At 41.5% G+C, this 16,836-nt stretch overlaps 2 protein-coding genes across 4 annotated transcripts; both read left to right on the top strand.

The window, feature by feature from the left end:
• Positions 1–205: 205 nt before the first annotated feature.
• Positions 206–8,864, top strand: LOC306931845 (protein FAM98A). Its single transcript, XM_079513488.1, has 8 exons — positions 206–450; positions 1,274–1,380; positions 1,782–1,901; positions 2,545–2,798; positions 3,728–3,808; positions 3,889–4,005; positions 5,690–5,836; positions 8,268–8,864. Exons 1-8 carry the CDS (start codon positions 407–409, stop codon positions 8,454–8,456), a joined length of 1,059 nt encoding a protein of 352 aa, XP_079369614.1. The 5' UTR covers positions 206–406; the 3' UTR covers positions 8,457–8,864.
• A 439-nt stretch (positions 8,865–9,303) lies between these two features.
• Positions 9,304–16,778, top strand: chchd2 (coiled-coil-helix-coiled-coil-helix domain containing 2). Of its 3 annotated transcripts, none has more exons than XM_079513491.1 (4): positions 9,304–9,491; positions 15,042–15,297; positions 15,566–15,773; positions 16,003–16,778. In XM_079513491.1, exons 1-4 carry the CDS (start codon positions 9,439–9,441, stop codon positions 16,014–16,016), a joined length of 531 nt encoding a protein of 176 aa, XP_079369617.1. In that variant the 5' UTR covers positions 9,304–9,438; the 3' UTR covers positions 16,017–16,778. The 3 variants fall into 3 exon arrangements, with proteins under 3 accessions (XP_079369617.1, XP_079369616.1, XP_079369615.1); XM_079513490.1 differs by having other exon boundaries at positions 9,305–9,491; positions 15,551–15,773; XM_079513489.1 differs by having other exon boundaries at positions 9,307–9,491; positions 15,548–15,773.
• The last annotated feature ends 58 nt before the right edge of the window (positions 16,779–16,836 follow it).

Genomic DNA, 16,836 nt, shown 5'->3' with positions numbered 1-16,836 from the left:
AAGAGAAAATGCAACAGCAGAAGATAGGGAAGATGAAGAGAAGTGTTCAACAGAAATGTTTAAAAGTATTCCGTTGTGATTTTACATTGAAAGAAAAGGGGATGTTGTGATATGTGCTATGATTTATAACAGCCACTAGATGGCAATGATGATAACTATATCTAGACCTATGGATGGTGCGTACCCTGACCCACGTGCCCTCCCAATAAGTGCTAAAACTTCCGGGTGGACTGTGCATTTTGTAAACATGGTTGTTGGTTGGCAATGGCTGGTGCAACCTAGTGCAACAAACTGAACTACTGGAATCGACTGGAATAGATAATACTTACTACCTTATGTCTATGGATGCTACAAGTAACAGCAACACACCAGAAGTGAAGAAGAAACGAACGTCTCTGCTGCCAGAATGAAGAGAGGTTTAAGGACCATTCGTGCACTGAAGTCTCTAGGGTGGGTGATGTTTGTCAGTGCTGTTTCAGTCATTGTTGTCACATGGGTAGCTCTGGTCCATAGCTCTAAATGCCTTCAACGGCAGCAAAGGGCATTTCTATGGACCAGAGCTATAGCAGAAGAGTCTGTTTTGGTTGTGGTACATCTCTAACCAATTTGTCAAGTAGATTTGGTGACGGTTCTCTTTTATAACAGGTGGATCCTTAAAATGTTGGATGAGAGCTGGATCTGATCTGTTGTCGACCATAAACATTAGTACATGACTGGTCTGGTCTCACCATCTCAGAAATGTCATAAAAACAAACTGTTAAAGCCTCAATCTGTGATTTCTTCAACTGGTTGGCTGTAGAGTAGCCTCGGAAACCCAGACGTTTTATTTCCTGGATGAAAGAAAAAGCTGTAGAGTAGACAAAACAGCAGCAACATAGGTTTAGAATTAGCCTTAGATCAAGACTCGTAGATGTATTTTATCGATATTGACATTTGTACATAAACACAATAAAATAATATGATCTAAGGCTAGTTTAGAATGATACGCTCTGAGCTATGGACCAGAGCTAGATAATACCTAATAGATGTATTATCGAGTCTGACTTTTGTAAAAAATACATCTCTGATAGTCTTCACTCAAGGCTATAGAATACCTAAACATCATCCTTAAACTTTCACTCATTAGATTTTGTTTTCTTCTTGCTCACAGTGTGTCACGATGTGAAGCATTGTGAGCTCATTTCTGTTTTTTTTTGTTTTAAATTATAAACCGAACACTTGTTTTTGTCTTGTTTTTGTATACAGCATAATAATGTATTATTGTTTTCTTCAGGTACCAGAATAGTGCTTGTGTCAGAGAATGCAACTGTGATGAGCTGCCCTGTCCACTGCTCACCTGGTTGGTGACAGAGCTGTGGGCTGCCTGTCCTGAACTACAAGGTGAGACAAGCGGTGACATTATTTATATACATGTACAACATAGGCTACATTATTCTACGTGGTCCCTGAATAGCTTAAGTTAAAAGCCTTTCATCTCCACTACACTACCAACAACCTTCACTCACTCACTCACAAACACAAAATATTTGCATTATGTAGAGAGAATATGGGATAAGTGAATGAAGAGAAATAAATGTATAATTTGTGTTTTTGTTGTATTGTAAATGTAATCCCGTAAATAGTTATACAAGTATCAAAATATTACATAGACTACATAACTACTGTAAAAAGTTATACTAGGTCATCTAACTGTCGCAAATGTGTCGTTTTTTCACCTTGGTTAAATGTTTGCTATTGTACATAATTTTGCTGTGACTCTCCTGGGCTGTGTGTGTCTTTAGGCAGGAGAGGTGACGTTGTGCTGATGGGAGAGCTGAGGGATTCGTTAGAGAAGCTGTTCTGTCCTGTCACTCTGCTGAGTGCAGACGTCTCGGGGCCTGTCCTTTTCAACCAAGTATCTGGTGAGTAAGCAGTACTGGCAGCAGGCTCTCAAAATAAAACAGTGTCCCATAGTACAACATTGTTCAATGCTATTACTGTTTATTTGATTGTATTATTTTGATGTTGTTTTATGGGGGGGGGGGGAACTATTCTGGCACAGTTTAGGCCATTTTTTTTAGAACAGTTTAACAGAGGTTTAGTACAACATTTTAAAAAATTGGTCTTGGCAAAACAAAATTAATGTCATTAACATTGCTTTTGTATTGATTGGTTTAGGCACCAGCACCGTTTAAAAAAATTACGGTTTAGCACCGGACCGGTATTAAAAACCCGATCGATACCCATCCCTACTACTGCAAGACATTATTTTTTCTTTTTTTAATTTAAAAAATGATGTAGTATATACAAATAAATAGTACAAAAAAAGTCATGGGACGTACGGTACCAATAACAGAAACATTAACGGTTGGCCTCTCTATCGTCTGTCGTTCAGGAAATGGATCCAATTAATACCTTTCATTGGTTAAATATTAAATATTTAAACAAATTATGAATTCTGGAGATACACAGTATCTATATTGCTTTTCACTGATATAACACAATATAACTGAAATATAGCATAGTTTCCTGAAATAATTGCATTATTATACATATTTATTTTAGAGTTCCTTGTATCTGAGTTGGAAGCAGCACATATACTCAGATATAAGGCGCTGAACCCCGAGGATCAGACCGTTAAAGGAGAGGCTCAAAAAGATCAAAGGGTGCAGGAGCCCTATGATGACTGCACTGAGGATGAGGATGGTGATGATGAAGACACATCTACAAGGAAGGAGCAGACTCAGGCAGAAGTAACACTGTTGATTGAAGACCTGCACCTGGACACTGCTTCTCAGTTCACAGATATCATCCATGAGGTGAGGTTTAATTTAGTTCGGTGGTTCTCAAACTTTTTCATGTCGAGGACCACCAACAAGTTAACCGTTTGGCCACCAGGATTAATTAAAGAATGATGATTACTATATGCCACGATATCCCCCCGTTCAACCCTTATTCATCCAAAACACTGCGACCGGAATTGGATGTTGACTGAATGGTGTGTGTTGTCGGATTAGGTGTTGATCTCTCACTAGCTAATGAGAAGTACAGGCTGGCGCCATTACAGCGACCGCTATGCTCCGTGCAATAAGCGTGGTTTTGACCAGAAATGCCGCCTGGGACGGGGAATTGGAGATAAAAGCGACTGAAAGCGTGCGTTTGCGTGCGTGCGTGTGCAAATCAAGATAGCCTTTCGACTAGATCGGATCAAAACATTTATACATACTGTAACTTACGTAACTTACGTGTATTGGCGCTTGACGAGACTAATGATTAACGTAGGTTACATTTTTTGGCTGGGAAAGTATTAACTCCTTGAACACCAGAGGGCGTAGAGCTTTAGGTAGCAGGTGCCAGCCTAATCTGTAACATGAGCGGAGAAGGGGCGGTCTTTGTTTTTGTTCGAAGTTACATTTATCTAGACCCCGGGGTCTGCGGCGGCCCAACGAGGCCTACTAGCGCTTTTACGTGGACACTATCGGTGGTTAGCTACAAATGCTAAAAAATGCTCTTTTTTACGCTGGATTAACGCCAATTAATCAAATCTCGTTCTCTTGGGCATGGCTACCTGTGCAAAGGTACATTTATCTGGTTCTCGGTGCCCCCTGCATATTACGTAGGTGTAGGGGGATCCCTTCCACATAATATATGAGAGTGGTAACTCATGTAAATAATACATTTATGTACTATAAAGTTGCAAAATTATAGCATGAAATTGAGAAACTAATGAAGCCACATTGGAAAACAGGTGGAGTCCAAGCTGAGTCTTTTACCGTGTGGGGATATGGCAGAGCCCCTTCTGCAAAGCAATCTCAACTCAACGCAGTGGGTATGTATGTTGTTGTCAGGAAACACAGCGTTTGGTTCGTCATGTGCATTTCTAAATCTATTTCTTATCCCTTTCTTTAGAGGCAGATTAAGAAATTAAACCAAGCTCTGTTAGAGGATTATCAGTGTCGGCGGCAGATGATGATCAAACGTTTTGAAGTTACACTGCAGTCCTTTGCATGGGGAGAGAATCAGAAGGTAGGCATCTCACTCTGTTTCGAATTAAGACTGAACAGCTAACCCTAAAGAGATGATTTGTTTCAGGCGCTCGGGTGGCGCAGTGATAAAGTGCCTGCCCACCACCATGGAGGTTGTGGGTTCACATCCACCATGGTGCATCCGGCTTTGTCTAGCGTCTATACGAACACAATCAGAATCGCCCTGTGTTCGGGAAGCCGGGCAGGGGAGAGTGATAATTGTCACTGCATGTAATCCTATGGGCTGGGGCGGCACCTGTCAACAGGGAGTGTCTGGCGGGAGGAGTAGGACAAAAGGACAAAGTCTCTATTGCCCCTTTTCCACCCAAATAATTCTTGGAACCTTGGTGCTTTCCAGCGAACCGTCCACGAACCGGCGTTTTCAACAGATTTAACCGGAGATATTGTGCTCCGGTTCAGTTGGCAGTGCTCCTGTTGTCCGGTAATAAATCTATCTGGACAAGTGCATTAAACTTTTGTTTGTCCGTTGGACAAGTGACTCTTGGTTTCACTTCTTTTTCACTTTCCTAGCAGCCAACAATATTGTCTGGCATTATTGTCTACTAATAATCACCTTCCCATATATTGTTAATAGCTCTAGAACAGTGGGTTTCAACCCTATTCATATCGGGGCCCATTATTTATTCAGCATTTGAGCCACGGACCATCATTTGATGACATTTAGAGCCAAGACTTTGTTGTCGTTGGATACATTTTGGTCCACAATTCGATATGGTACCATTAGGAGAGACAACAGGCCGCAAATGTTCACAAAAATAACAATTCTTCAATATACACTCTATAGTTGTGTATACCAGTGGTTGCCAAACGTTTCTTTTTATGTCAAGGACCGCCAAATTGACAGTAATGAGCCCGCGGACCCCCATTAGAAAAGATATGCCAGGGACCCCCATAAGAGAAGACTTTTTGGCTCTAGCAGTGATTCTCAACCTGTTTAATTTCAAGGACCCCCAATTTGACATGCATTAGGCTACGGACCCCCATTTAATGGAATTTCTATCTATGGGACCCCAATGTATATTGTAAAATCAATGTTAATTTAACTCTGAGCGTGTACAAATAGTTACAGACCCAGGGTCCATTTGGTTCCTAACTATCATTTAGCTGGGGACCCCCTGGAACTCCCTCAAGGACCCATGGGGGTCCCCGGACTCCACTTTGGGAACCACTGGTGTAGACTTTGTGTAAAATAAGTAATTCAGATGGTTAACAATAATTTAACTCTTGAGAGCGTATAATAAAACCAAATGGACCGGTACAGGTCCATTTGGTTTCATTTTACACTCTCAAGAGTTAAAGATAAGGGTCCATTTGGTTACCAACTCGCCATCATTTAGCTGGGGGACCACCTGGAAAGACCACTGGTGTGTGTGTGTGTGTGTGTGTGTGTGTGTGTGTGTGTGTGTGTGTGTGTGTGTGTGTGTGTGTGTGTGTGTGTGTGTGTGTGTGTGTGTGTGTGTGTGTGTGTGTGTGTGTGTGTGTGTGTGTGTGTGTGTGTGTGTGTGTGTGTGTGTGTGTGTGTGTGTGTGCGCGCGCGCGTGTCATTTTGCTGGTATACATGGAATCCTCAAAAGATACCCAAGTTGTAATGTAAATAGCATATTTGGTGGTATGTTTAGCACACTGTCATTCATCCATAGCAACACATTGTCATGTATCCATAGGAACGCAGTGACGCACTTGCATCAGTGCCTCCCATCACAACCCTGTGTCTCTCCTCACGAGTCTCCCTGCCTCTCCTCCTGGCAGCCAGAGAGGACCAGTCTTGTATTCTGCCAGTGAAGGCTGGACCAAGCACTGCAGTCCACAAGGTATAGTCCTTAAAACACGCATGCACACACACACAACACTGTGCAAAGTGACGCGCTTTGAGATTGTTGATCTGCTACTTTTGCTGTTATTGAACTTGAATCACTGAAAAGTAACAATTTTGGATATGAGGTTTCCACCCGACAGAGACGACATGCTTTATTCCAGCTTCTGGTCAGACTGGATGCCTTCTCGGAAATGGACTGTGATATGTTTGATATTTATGTTTGATAGCAATACAATATATTTAATCACATTTTACCCTGTGTTTCTATTTGGGGCAAAATCCATCACAAATTTTATTTGTGTTTAGGTGAAAAATATTCTTTAAATAAAGATAAAGCGAAAATTAGAAGGAAGAGCAAGAAACTTCCCCTTCCCTCCTTTTCTCAGTAGATCTGTCAGTGAGATGCCACAAGAGGGCAGTGATAAGTGAGGCCCTCATTTGGCCCTCATTTATCAACGCGACGGCCGTTATCATTCCAGCGTGACTTTGAACTTGGGCGTACGCTACGCCAAATATCACGTCAGGTCGGGAGCTGTCGTAGGCTTTGTCCTACACCTGTTTTTCTGTCGTAGACGAGCAGAGCAGCATAGTCTGACCAGCTGACAAGCATCTAAACATATTTATTCACTCCTATTAGCTAATAAAACTAATAAATATTATACATATAATATATTTATATATTTTGTAAAGGCATACATCGACACATCATATATAATTGGTAGGAGATTTCCAACTGTACAATCAATTAAAATCGTGCAATTAAAAACAATATAAGATACATGACAGGCAGTGTGGCCGAGGCAAGAGGTGTTGGAAACTCTTTTCTTAATTCTTATTGGCTTTCCATATGTTGTTTGTCCATGTCGTAAAACCAGGGCGTTTCAAGGAATATTCAAGGGCGTGTTATTTAAATGAAGGTCGGTTTCACCCGTAACATTTATCAAAGCTACGAACAAATTTACGCTGGGATCAGCTGCACACACACACTTCATAAATGCCTTGCCAACGTGAATGTATGCCAAAACCCACGCTCGAATTTAAGGCAGAATTTACACATTGATAAATGAGGGCCTTTAACTCTAAAAAAATAAATAAATAGAAAAAGTGCCCCTCGGGGCACAGGTCTCCACCAGGGCAGGTCAGGTTGTGGCCTCCTGGTGGCGCTATAATAGGCCAATGTGAAAAGGGTGACATTTCTTGGATGATTTGAGGTATTTTGTTTCTAAAAATGTGTTTTTCAAAAAATCCACCTGTTGGTGGCGCTATAACAGGCCAATGTGAAAAGGGTGAGATATATTCCTCAGCCTAGTAGGAAAGTCTGTAAAATATTTCATGTAAATTGGTTCATGATTTGAGGCTTTTTGAAAAGCCAATGTTAGCCAATTAGGATGGAATCTGAAATATCGGACAGATCCGTCTTGAACACATGACTATAGAGATAGTGTGTAACGATTTGCGGGATTCTTGGACAGAATCTGGAAGAGTAAAAAAATTGTTTTTCAAAAGTCGGCCTCCTGGTGGCGCTATAACAAGCCGTTCTGGAAGATTTGGGGGAGGTTCATCGTTGGCATCCAGGGAGTGTGTGTGCAAGATTTGGCATCGACCAGGTTAACGGTGCCGGAGATTAGCTGTACACAGACGGACGCACACAAGCACACACTCACACACACGGATGGAGTGCAAAACATACCGTACTCTCTCCCCATGCCTTTGGCCTGGTGGAGACAAAAATGCATGAGCACTAAAAACATAGGGAGTGACCGTCTCAGTCCAAAACTAGCCAGGCGACCCCCCCCTATGCATTATGAGCTTGTAGATTGGCTATTTTTGCTATAGAGAGTATGCGCATGCTTAAAGTGAATGGCACATTGAGTGGCAAAGCAACAGGCAAAGTGAGTTTAACATTGTTTAATGTTGTTTAATGCAATCAGATAAGACTTTTCTGTTTGGATGTATGGGCTGTCAAGGCCAGAAAGTAGTTTTTTGCCACTCAGTAGGCATTCCTGCATAACTTCCTGGTTTGATGATGATGTCACACGGAACCAATTTTGTTGGTTCCGTGGATTCAGTCTGTGACAAATTGAGAGCTTGTAGATTGTCTAGTAACTAAAATAAATGAATAAATTAACTAGACTCTAGTTAATTTATTTTTATGATTAGAGCAATTTAAGTGCTCAAACTAGCAATATACAAGCATTGTCCATAAACCCCCAATGGCCTTGGATATTTCATAAAAGCAAATGTTAAAGCGTCATTCTGTGATTTCTTCACCTGTTGGCAGTATGTAGAACAGTTACTAAAACATCATGCATATTACTATTTTTTAGAAAACGGCGCTAGTGTGGCGGAATTCCTCCCCACGTTTCACAAATGTTATAAGTAGGTTTGGCCATACACAATTTTTTATTTTGGAACCCTGTGTGCAGGTGTTGATGGGCAGTGTCCCGGACAGGGGGGGACGTCCTGGGGATCTCGAGGCTCCCATGCCAGTCTGGGAAGGTCGCAGAAAAGGAACACAATCAGCAAGAGGAGGCGGGCGGAATCAGCAACAACAAAGAAAGAAAGAGAGAACGAGGAAAGGCAGAAGAGAGTCTAAATCTCCAGAAAAAAAGTAGAATTCTAATTGGGGTGTATAGTCTTTAGTTAATGTACACACTTAAATATGTGTAATAATATACAATATGTTTCTATACATGCCAATTTGTTTTGTTTTTTATTGAATGAAATTAACATTTCAAAAGAAATTGTTCTATTCTAAAAATCTATTTTAGACTGGCCAAAACTATATCGGAATACTAAGTGTTATTATTTTTGTGGAATTTGTGGAAAAATAAAATTATGAAAGCTTTAAGAATAATATTACATTTAGAAAATGTTGACTATTTTAGCCCCAAAATGTGGACATCAGGTTGAAAGTGGTATATAATTAATTTTCTTTTTAGGGTTTATAATTTGCCTCTGTATTGGGAAATGAGTATGCACTAAGTAATGATATAGTACATTAAAAAAAACATTAGTTTGTATTATTATAGAAATTATTTTGATGTGATTAATTACCCCACACCAATCACAGCATGTTAGTTCAGTGCCCCATATGTTTGTGCCCTGTGCCCTCCCCCCCTCGTCGACTGAGAATGTCCGTGTGCGGCTTGTGGAGATATTTTACTATTAAAACACACATTTTCTGCCAGAACTTTGAAATGGATATGAAACTATAAGACAATATCTGACTCCCAAGTTGCAGGAATTCATTATTAGGTTACTTTAAACGCCGCCCAGGTCAGTATGCTACCCGGGCTGGATATAAGATTTGGAATTTGGAATTCTTGAAATATAAATGTAATATCACAGCCATTCCAGGGCTGTGAAATCCTTAGAAATCTGGCGAAGGAACGAATCTTCTGGGGCTTTAGGACTACAAACGGGAGGACTACAAACTGCCGTACCGGAAGTTGTCCATGAAACAAATGACGCAACGCGCAGAATGTTCCGGATTAAACGAAGGTCGTAATCATCAAGCGCAGGTTGGTGTGAGGACAGAAGACAGTAAATATTTATCATTTCTCTATAACTTTACATTAATAAACTATCTAAAAGATGCCCAGAGGAAGCAGAAGCCGCACTTCCAGAATGCCTCCGGCAGCTATGAGGTAACATTGCTAATACTGTCCTCTTTTACTTTACTTACTGAATATAATGTGTGTGGCTAGCATTGGCGCTAGCTAAGACTAGCACGTTACTTTATAAAGTCAATTAAATAATGTAACGTCATGGGTTGCCTTTTTTAGAAGGTAATAACACAACACGAAGGACTATAAACTGATCAGTGTGCCTCCCTGAAATATAGTTGAATAATCATTGAAGTTAGTGAATGTTACTTATCTGCTAGCCCTGAAACATCATGGCAGTCATGTTTCAGGGCTACTTATCTGCTAGCCTACTTATCTGCTGATGTAACAACAGATCACGATCTGACATGAGTCCATCAGTCCAAGTGAGATAATTAACACAAGCTGTTAGGAAATCTGCCTGAATAGAAAGTAACTTTATAGCATTCAAAGATAACCTACACATAGCTCTGGTCCATAGCCTTACTGCTTCTAAGGCTGCTTAGAATCTAAGCAGTAATGCTATGGACCAGAGCTAACCTACACCAAGTAACTACAAATCCTAGGTGGACCAACTAGCTCTGGTCTAAGCTCCTTCTAATGAAGGCATTAGAGCTATGGACCAGAGCTAGTGGACCAACTACTGTTTGGAGACAATTCAAATCAACAAGGTCAAATCAGGCTTCTTGATTTGGGGGGTAAACAATCACCATGAATAGAATATGTACAATTATTCCACTATCACTCATATTAGTCATTACCGGCAACCCAGGAGTTGCACATGAGTGTCTGTCTGTTGGCTGGGTATCTGGAGAACTCGCCAGTTTACCAACTCGGTTTTGTGCATTTTAGTTTTAATTCACCTTCATTTAAATTGCATTGGAGAGAGAGGAGATGGTTGTTTAGAGTTAACGCTAGAGAAAGTAGGAATGCTAAAAGTTTAAACACCAAAGTACCGAAACAATGTAATTCATTAGTAAACAATTCCTGAAATGGTAGGCCTACTTATCATTGGTATTCACAAACTCACCCTTTATAATCTAGCTGACCATTTAACTAACTAACTAATTTGATCACTTTGGAACTATAACATCTGTGAGTTTGACATACTACACTGATGAAGACATTGATGAAGAAATGTCACCGTGGTGACTTGGTAAACTGGTGGTTGGTGGACAGTCTCGTAAATCACGTTTTGTATCCACCTGTGGAAAAAACACTCTTGAATGTAGTAGCACAATTTATAATTTTGGCATTCAGCAGGCTACACTCTTAATTCAGAGAGATTAACATTAAGAAAGGTAAACACTATGCATAGAAATGGGGGTCATGCACGAGGTAAAATTAATGGACAATCAAATGTGCACTTGCAGTTTGGGCAACTCAAAAGAAAACTCCACATGATGCCCCAACATTTTTTTTTACCTGCCATAGTGTCAACCCCTTACCCCTGTGTCGGATCGGTGGTTAGACTGGCATATTCACAGATACCGATATGACCAAATAAGGGCTGATCCGATATTTTCCGATACAGTATATATACCTACTTGGTAGGTGTAGATGTTGATGGTGATGATGTAATTAAGATATGTTTCAATGTCGGGTTATAAGTGGCTGTCGATAGTGACGTTATTAGGATCTGTTTCAGTGTCAGGCGAATCGGTGCCACCTTGCACCATACATGGCCTACTTGTGCGCAAGCAGAGCGCAAGTCCTGCTACTGTCTATTACAGGGGTCGGCAACCCAAGATGTTGAAAGAGCCATTTTCGGCCAAAAGTAAATTCAAAATCTATCTGGAGCCGCAAAAAAAATGTACGCATTATAATGCGGCATGCCAAGCTTTATTATCTCCCGGGTTGCAACGAAACTCAGTGTTTCCCGCAGGAAAATGCCTTGGCATGGAGCATGGCATGGCGACGACACCCGGCGCGGCGAAATTTTGACTAATTAATTAATTAGGCTAATTCATTAATTAATTAGGCCAATTCATTGGGGAGGCACTGGGGAGACACTGGGGAGGCACTGGGGAGATACTGGGGGGACACTGGGCAGGCAATGGGGAGGCACTGGGGGGACACTGGGTAGGCACTGGACATTTCATATCACACACACCATGATTCACTAGCCCCCCCCCCCCCCCCCCCCCCCCCCCCCAGCTTGGCATGGCGCGATTTATTTGTGGTCAGCTGCAAATTTACCATGCTTTCCCTGGAAATGTCTTTCAACGTTACTTTTGTTGTTGTTTGATAGCTTCTCACTGCAGATTAAACATACAGGCAGTCAATCTGCATTGGCTGTGAAGGCAAAAGCCTCTGTCCACGAAGTGTTAAATCCTCTGTTTTCGTCGGCTATCTTTCTTTTTCTCCCTGTAGAAGCCATAGTAGCGTAGCAGGCAGCAGCCTCACACACCCACCGGTTTGTTTATAATAGACACCTGGCTGGCACGGCCCTGAGTGTGTCGCATGCTATGATGCAAATTTTAGTTTGTGTGTTGAAACTTAATATTTATTCTACACATTGGAAAACTTAAGAATGTTTCTGTCACATTTGGCCTCCTACAGAAACCATACATGAAAAATAAAAATGTGAAAAAAATTTACACACATTTTCATCAACTTTTTTTTGTAATGCTACAGGGAGCCACTAGGGATGCGTGCCTGTTGCAGACCCCTGGTCTATTACAACTGCTGTTCTAAATCCTTAGACCCGTTATCAACAGTCAATAAGTGATCACCATTCTTACCCCGACATGCATGCATACATACATACCCACATACCGAGCCAATCACCAAACGTACCTTAGTTACGTCATCAATTATGGTGGCCAACGTACAACACCGACATACCCAGCCGATTACAGTACTTGCACGATCTGCTTGCGCAAGTAATAATAATCATCAGACTAATTAATTTGCTAAATTGTCTGACAACTCATCTTAACTGGCTGGACATATATTGCAGTCTTTTTAATCAATTTCATTATTTCATTATGTTCATTGCTTTGTTGGGCAATATAGTTATCAAGAATTATTCACTTTGACTAGGTCTGTTTCTCAACATCTCCATATTCACTATTCAGTAAGTTAATGAAACGTGCCATATATAGAGAGAGAAAGGGCTAAACATTGAGAAGGTTCACAATGTGGGAACAACAAAAAAACAATGAAAAAATATAGCTGCAAGCAGCGATAAAGCGGGACCAAGATAGAAGAAGAACAATGCGCAATAAGAACAACATGCACAAATGAGACCGACGAGCTGAGTTGTCGGTACCGGGATTTGAACTCACAACCTTGTGGACCTAAGGCGGGAGCTCTACTGACTGACCTACACAGAGACAATCAATGACTATATTGTAAACAGTAAAACCATTCAGTGATTTGGTAACAAGAAGGTGTGTCCTCATTTTGGGCATGTCTTTATCCATTACTACAGTGTGTTTTCACGCACAGTTAAAGTGTGTGTGCGTGCGTGCGTGCGTGCGCGCGCGTACAAACTTCTCTTTGTGTGTGTGCGTGCGTGCGTGCCTGCCTGCCTGCCTGCCTGCCTGCCTGCCTGCCTGCTTGCCTGCCTGCCTGCCCCTGCCTGCCTGCCTGCGTGCGTGCGTGGCTGCGTGGCTGCGTGGCTGCATGTGTGTGTGTGTTAGGCAGACAATCGTTCATAACCATGGATTTGGATTGAAGATCATCTCTTTAGTTTTTGTGGTGTTTAACATAAGGTGGCTATTATCACACCAGTCTTTAAAGTTATTGATCTCACTGATATAGCCCACAGGGCGTTCAACAATATGTACAAATAAGACTGACAAGCTGAGTTGTCAGTAGCTGGATTTGAACACACAACCTTGCGGTCCAAGGGCAAGAGCTCGACTGACTGAGCTACACGGAGACAATCAGATACTCCATTGTTAACAGGAAAATCATTCAGTGTTAGTTCAGCATAAGTACTCAAACTTTGGTGTGTGTATGTGTGTGTGTGTGTGTGTGTGCGTGCGCGCGCAATTTTCATTGGCTCATAAAAACTTCATTTTTTCACTTAGAAAAAATGTGCTACAATTATTTGTCCGTATAGGTCCAAAGTTCACGTGTAGAAGTTTTCGTGCATTTTGAGCAAAGATTCTGGGAGGAGTTACATTTAAACTGTTATTCATATAATTCAAAATGGCGGGTGATCTAAAGGTCAGAGGTCAAAAGTCAGAACACGAAAGTTGTTCGGCATGAGGAGACACATATGTGTATCAAAGTGTCATTGCCAACGGTCAAACGGTTCATGAGATATGCACGTTCAAAGTTTGCAAGTTTGCAAGTTTTGCATCAATTTAGTGCTATAGCGCCACCATTTGGCCAATCGTGATGGGCTTTGCATAGTAAAGTGACATAAGCATATGTGTGTATTAGAGGCAGAAGAATAATTTTCACAAAACAGCAATTTTCATTGGCTCATAAAAACTTAATTTTTACACTTAACAAAAATGTGCTACGATTATTTGTCCGTATAGGTCCAAAGTTCACGTGTAGAAGTTTTCGTGCATTTTGAGCAAAGATTCTGGGAGGAGTTACATTTGAACTGTTTTTCATATAATTCAAAATGGCGGGTGATCTAAAGGTCAGAGGTCAAAAGTCAGAACACAAAAGTTGTTCGGCATGAGGAGACACATATGTGTATCAAAGTGTCATTGCCAACGGTCAAACGGTTCATGAGATATGCACGTTCAAAGTTTGCAAGTTTGCACGTTTTGCATCAATTTAGTGCTATAGCGCCACCATTTGGCCAATCATGATGGGCTTCGCATAGTCACCGTTTGGCATGGTCCTCTATCATGTTGACAAGTTTTGCGAAAACCGACTGCACGGTTCAGTCAGAACAGCTATTTTTGGCGGAAGGAGAAGGAGAAGAAGTACTGATCATATAATTCAAAATGGCGGGTGATCTAAAGGTCAGAGGTCAAAAGTCAGAACACGAAAGTTGTTCAGCATGAGGCGACGCATATGGGTATCAAAGTGTCATTGCCAACGGTCAAACGGTTCATGAGCTATGCACGTTCAAAGTTAGCATTTTCAATTGAGCGCTATAGCGCCACCATTTGGCCAATCGTCTTGGGCTTCACATATTCACCGTTTGGCATGGCCCTCTACCAGATTACCGCGTTTCGCGAAAACCGACTGCACCATTCAGTCAGAACAGCTATTTTTGGCGGAAGAAGAAGGAGAAGGAGAAGAAAAATAAACACAAAAACAATAAGTGACCAAAGTCACTGCGTGACTTCTTGGTCCCTAATTAGCAAAAACACCCAACAGAGAAATTGAAAATTGGGTAGTACGAGTACCCACTCACATTTGTAGAATTCTGTAAATCTAATCCAACAAAAATCATTTTATGGGAGTCCCTGACACAAAATATTTTCAAATGGGGGTCAGTGCCAGTGGTATGAATTTGGAGGTCCTTGCCATGAAAATGTTTGAGAACCATGGACATAGTTACACCCAGTGTATTGCATTTGCGTGTAGTGTTGTGTAGCACATACATACAGTATATGTGGTATTAGATGAAATTCTAATTAAAAACTCTTCTATAACTTTTTTTCATTGTAGCCGGCCACCACCTCCACCCATGGCCAGGGCAGCACCCCCTCCATCTTATGCCCCTGCTCCAGCCCATGCCCCTCCATCAGCCATGGCTGCCCCGGCTGCAGCTCCCAGGCAGCCAGGTATGTTTGCCCAGATGGCGGCTACAGCCGGTGGCGTGGCAATAGGCTCTACTGTGGGGCACGTCATCGGTCATGCCCTGACTGGGGGATCCGGAGGAGGGGGAAATTCTGAGGCTGCCAAGCCTGACGTCACCTACCAGGTAAATGAAGGCACTTAGTTTTTTTTTTGGACTGGCTTCGTATACATACTCACTCCCAATTCTTCGCCGTAATCTGAAGACTCACTGTGTGTGTGTGTGTGTGTGTGTGTGTGTGTGTGTGTGTGTGTGTGTGTGTGTTATTTTTTGTTTTGTTTTTACGGAAAAACACAAGCGGTTTCTGCCCGACATTCTGCAACATTATTTGTAGGTTGATGTGAATCATTCTAACATCCTGTGTTCTGTCTGTCAGGAGACCGCCCAGCCACAGTATCAGCAGCAGCCCCAGTACCAGCAGCAGCCCCAGTACCAGCCCCAGTACCAGCAGCCCCAGTCCATGTACCAGCAGGAGCCAGCCCCCCAGCAGGGGGCGTGCTCCTACGAGCTGAAGCAGTTCATTGAGTGTGCCCAGACACAAAGTGACTACAAACTGTGTGAGGGCTTCAGCGAGGTGCTCAAACAGTGCAAGTTTTCAAATGGTAAGTCAGGGTGCCCTCTGGTGGTCACTCAATAAAGAGTGCATAGTATACCCCTAATGCCATGACTCCCCCTGCCCCCCTAAAACTATAATCCGGTATTTTGATTATACTTATTCAAAAAAAGCGTTATTTTCATTGTTGCTTTCATTACTTTTTGTTTTGTTTTGGGTTTTTTTAGGCAGTGTGGTATAAAGTGGAATAACTCTTCTGTTAATTGTATTCTCCACAGGACTGACGTCATGACGTGGAGGCCAATGCTGAACGCACACTGAATCTGCAACATAACAAAACATAAAGAATAATACAATTCCAATTCACAAAAAGTTCAATAAACTTGCTTTATTGGAACAGTTGTTATAGTGTTAATCATCAACAACAACAGTACACACATTTCTTAGAATGCTGCAGAACCTGTAATAATAGTCTTATATATAATGTTTATATATTTTTGTTTGTTTGGTTGGAATTTACTTGCTTCAGTGTATTTGATCAGCTTGAGTAGTTTAGCTTGATGCATGTTTATTTTATCAAATGGTCCCCCAGTTTGAAATGCATTAGACCACAGACCACCATTTGTCTATCTCTGGGAGCGCAATCTATATATGCGCATGCTTAAAGTGAATGGCACATTGAGTGGCAAAGCAACAGGCAAAGTGAGTTTAACATTGTTTAATGTTGTTTAATGCAATCAGATAAGACTTTTCTGTGTGGATGTATGGGCTGTCAAGGCCAGAAAGTAATTTTTTGCCACTCAGTAGGCGTTCCTGCATAACTTCCTGGTTTGATGATGATGTCACACGCATACCCTCTATTCTAAAATCTTAACTCTTGAGAGTGTACAAATGCATTGGTTCCATTTGTACACTCAGAGTTACAGTCCCATAACTCCTCAATGATCCCAGTTTGAGAACCACTGATCTGCTGTATCCCTGCATGGTCGCAAAACCACAATTCACTTGTAACAAGTATATGGTTCAAATAAAGCACTTGGATTGTTCAAACAAACTGTGGGCTTCTTTCATGTCTGACATTATTTTTACCCCTTCGGTAAGTACAATTTTAA

Source organism: Electrona antarctica, assembly GCF_951216825.1.
Source record: "Electrona antarctica genome assembly, chromosome: 11".
Classification (NCBI taxonomy): Eukaryota; Metazoa; Chordata; class Actinopteri; order Myctophiformes; family Myctophidae; genus Electrona; species Electrona antarctica.
Note: the sequence above shows the minus strand (reverse complement) of the source record. Positions and strands in the feature narration are given on the sequence as shown.

Bases quoted from the DNA above. Each gene is read 5' to 3' on its own strand.
- LOC306931845 (XM_079513488.1), top strand. From the start codon at position 407: ATGAAGAGAGGTTTAAGGACCATTCGTGCACTGAAGTCTCTAGG. The intron at 451-1,273 runs GTGGGTGATGTT...TGTTTTCTTCAG, and splicing joins CGTGCACTGAAGTCTCTAGG to GTACCAGAATAGTGCTTGTG. The intron at 5,837-8,267 runs GTATAGTCCTTA...CCCTGTGTGCAG, and splicing joins CAAGCACTGCAGTCCACAAG to GTGTTGATGGGCAGTGTCCC.
- chchd2 (XM_079513489.1), top strand. From the start codon at position 9,439: ATGCCCAGAGGAAGCAGAAGCCGCACTTCCAGAATGCCTCCGGCAGCT. The intron at 9,492-15,041 runs GTAACATTGCTA...TTTTCATTGTAG, and splicing joins ATGCCTCCGGCAGCTATGAG to CCGGCCACCACCTCCACCCA. The intron at 15,298-15,547 runs GTAAATGAAGGC...TCTGTCTGTCAG, and splicing joins AGCCTGACGTCACCTACCAG to GAGACCGCCCAGCCACAGTA.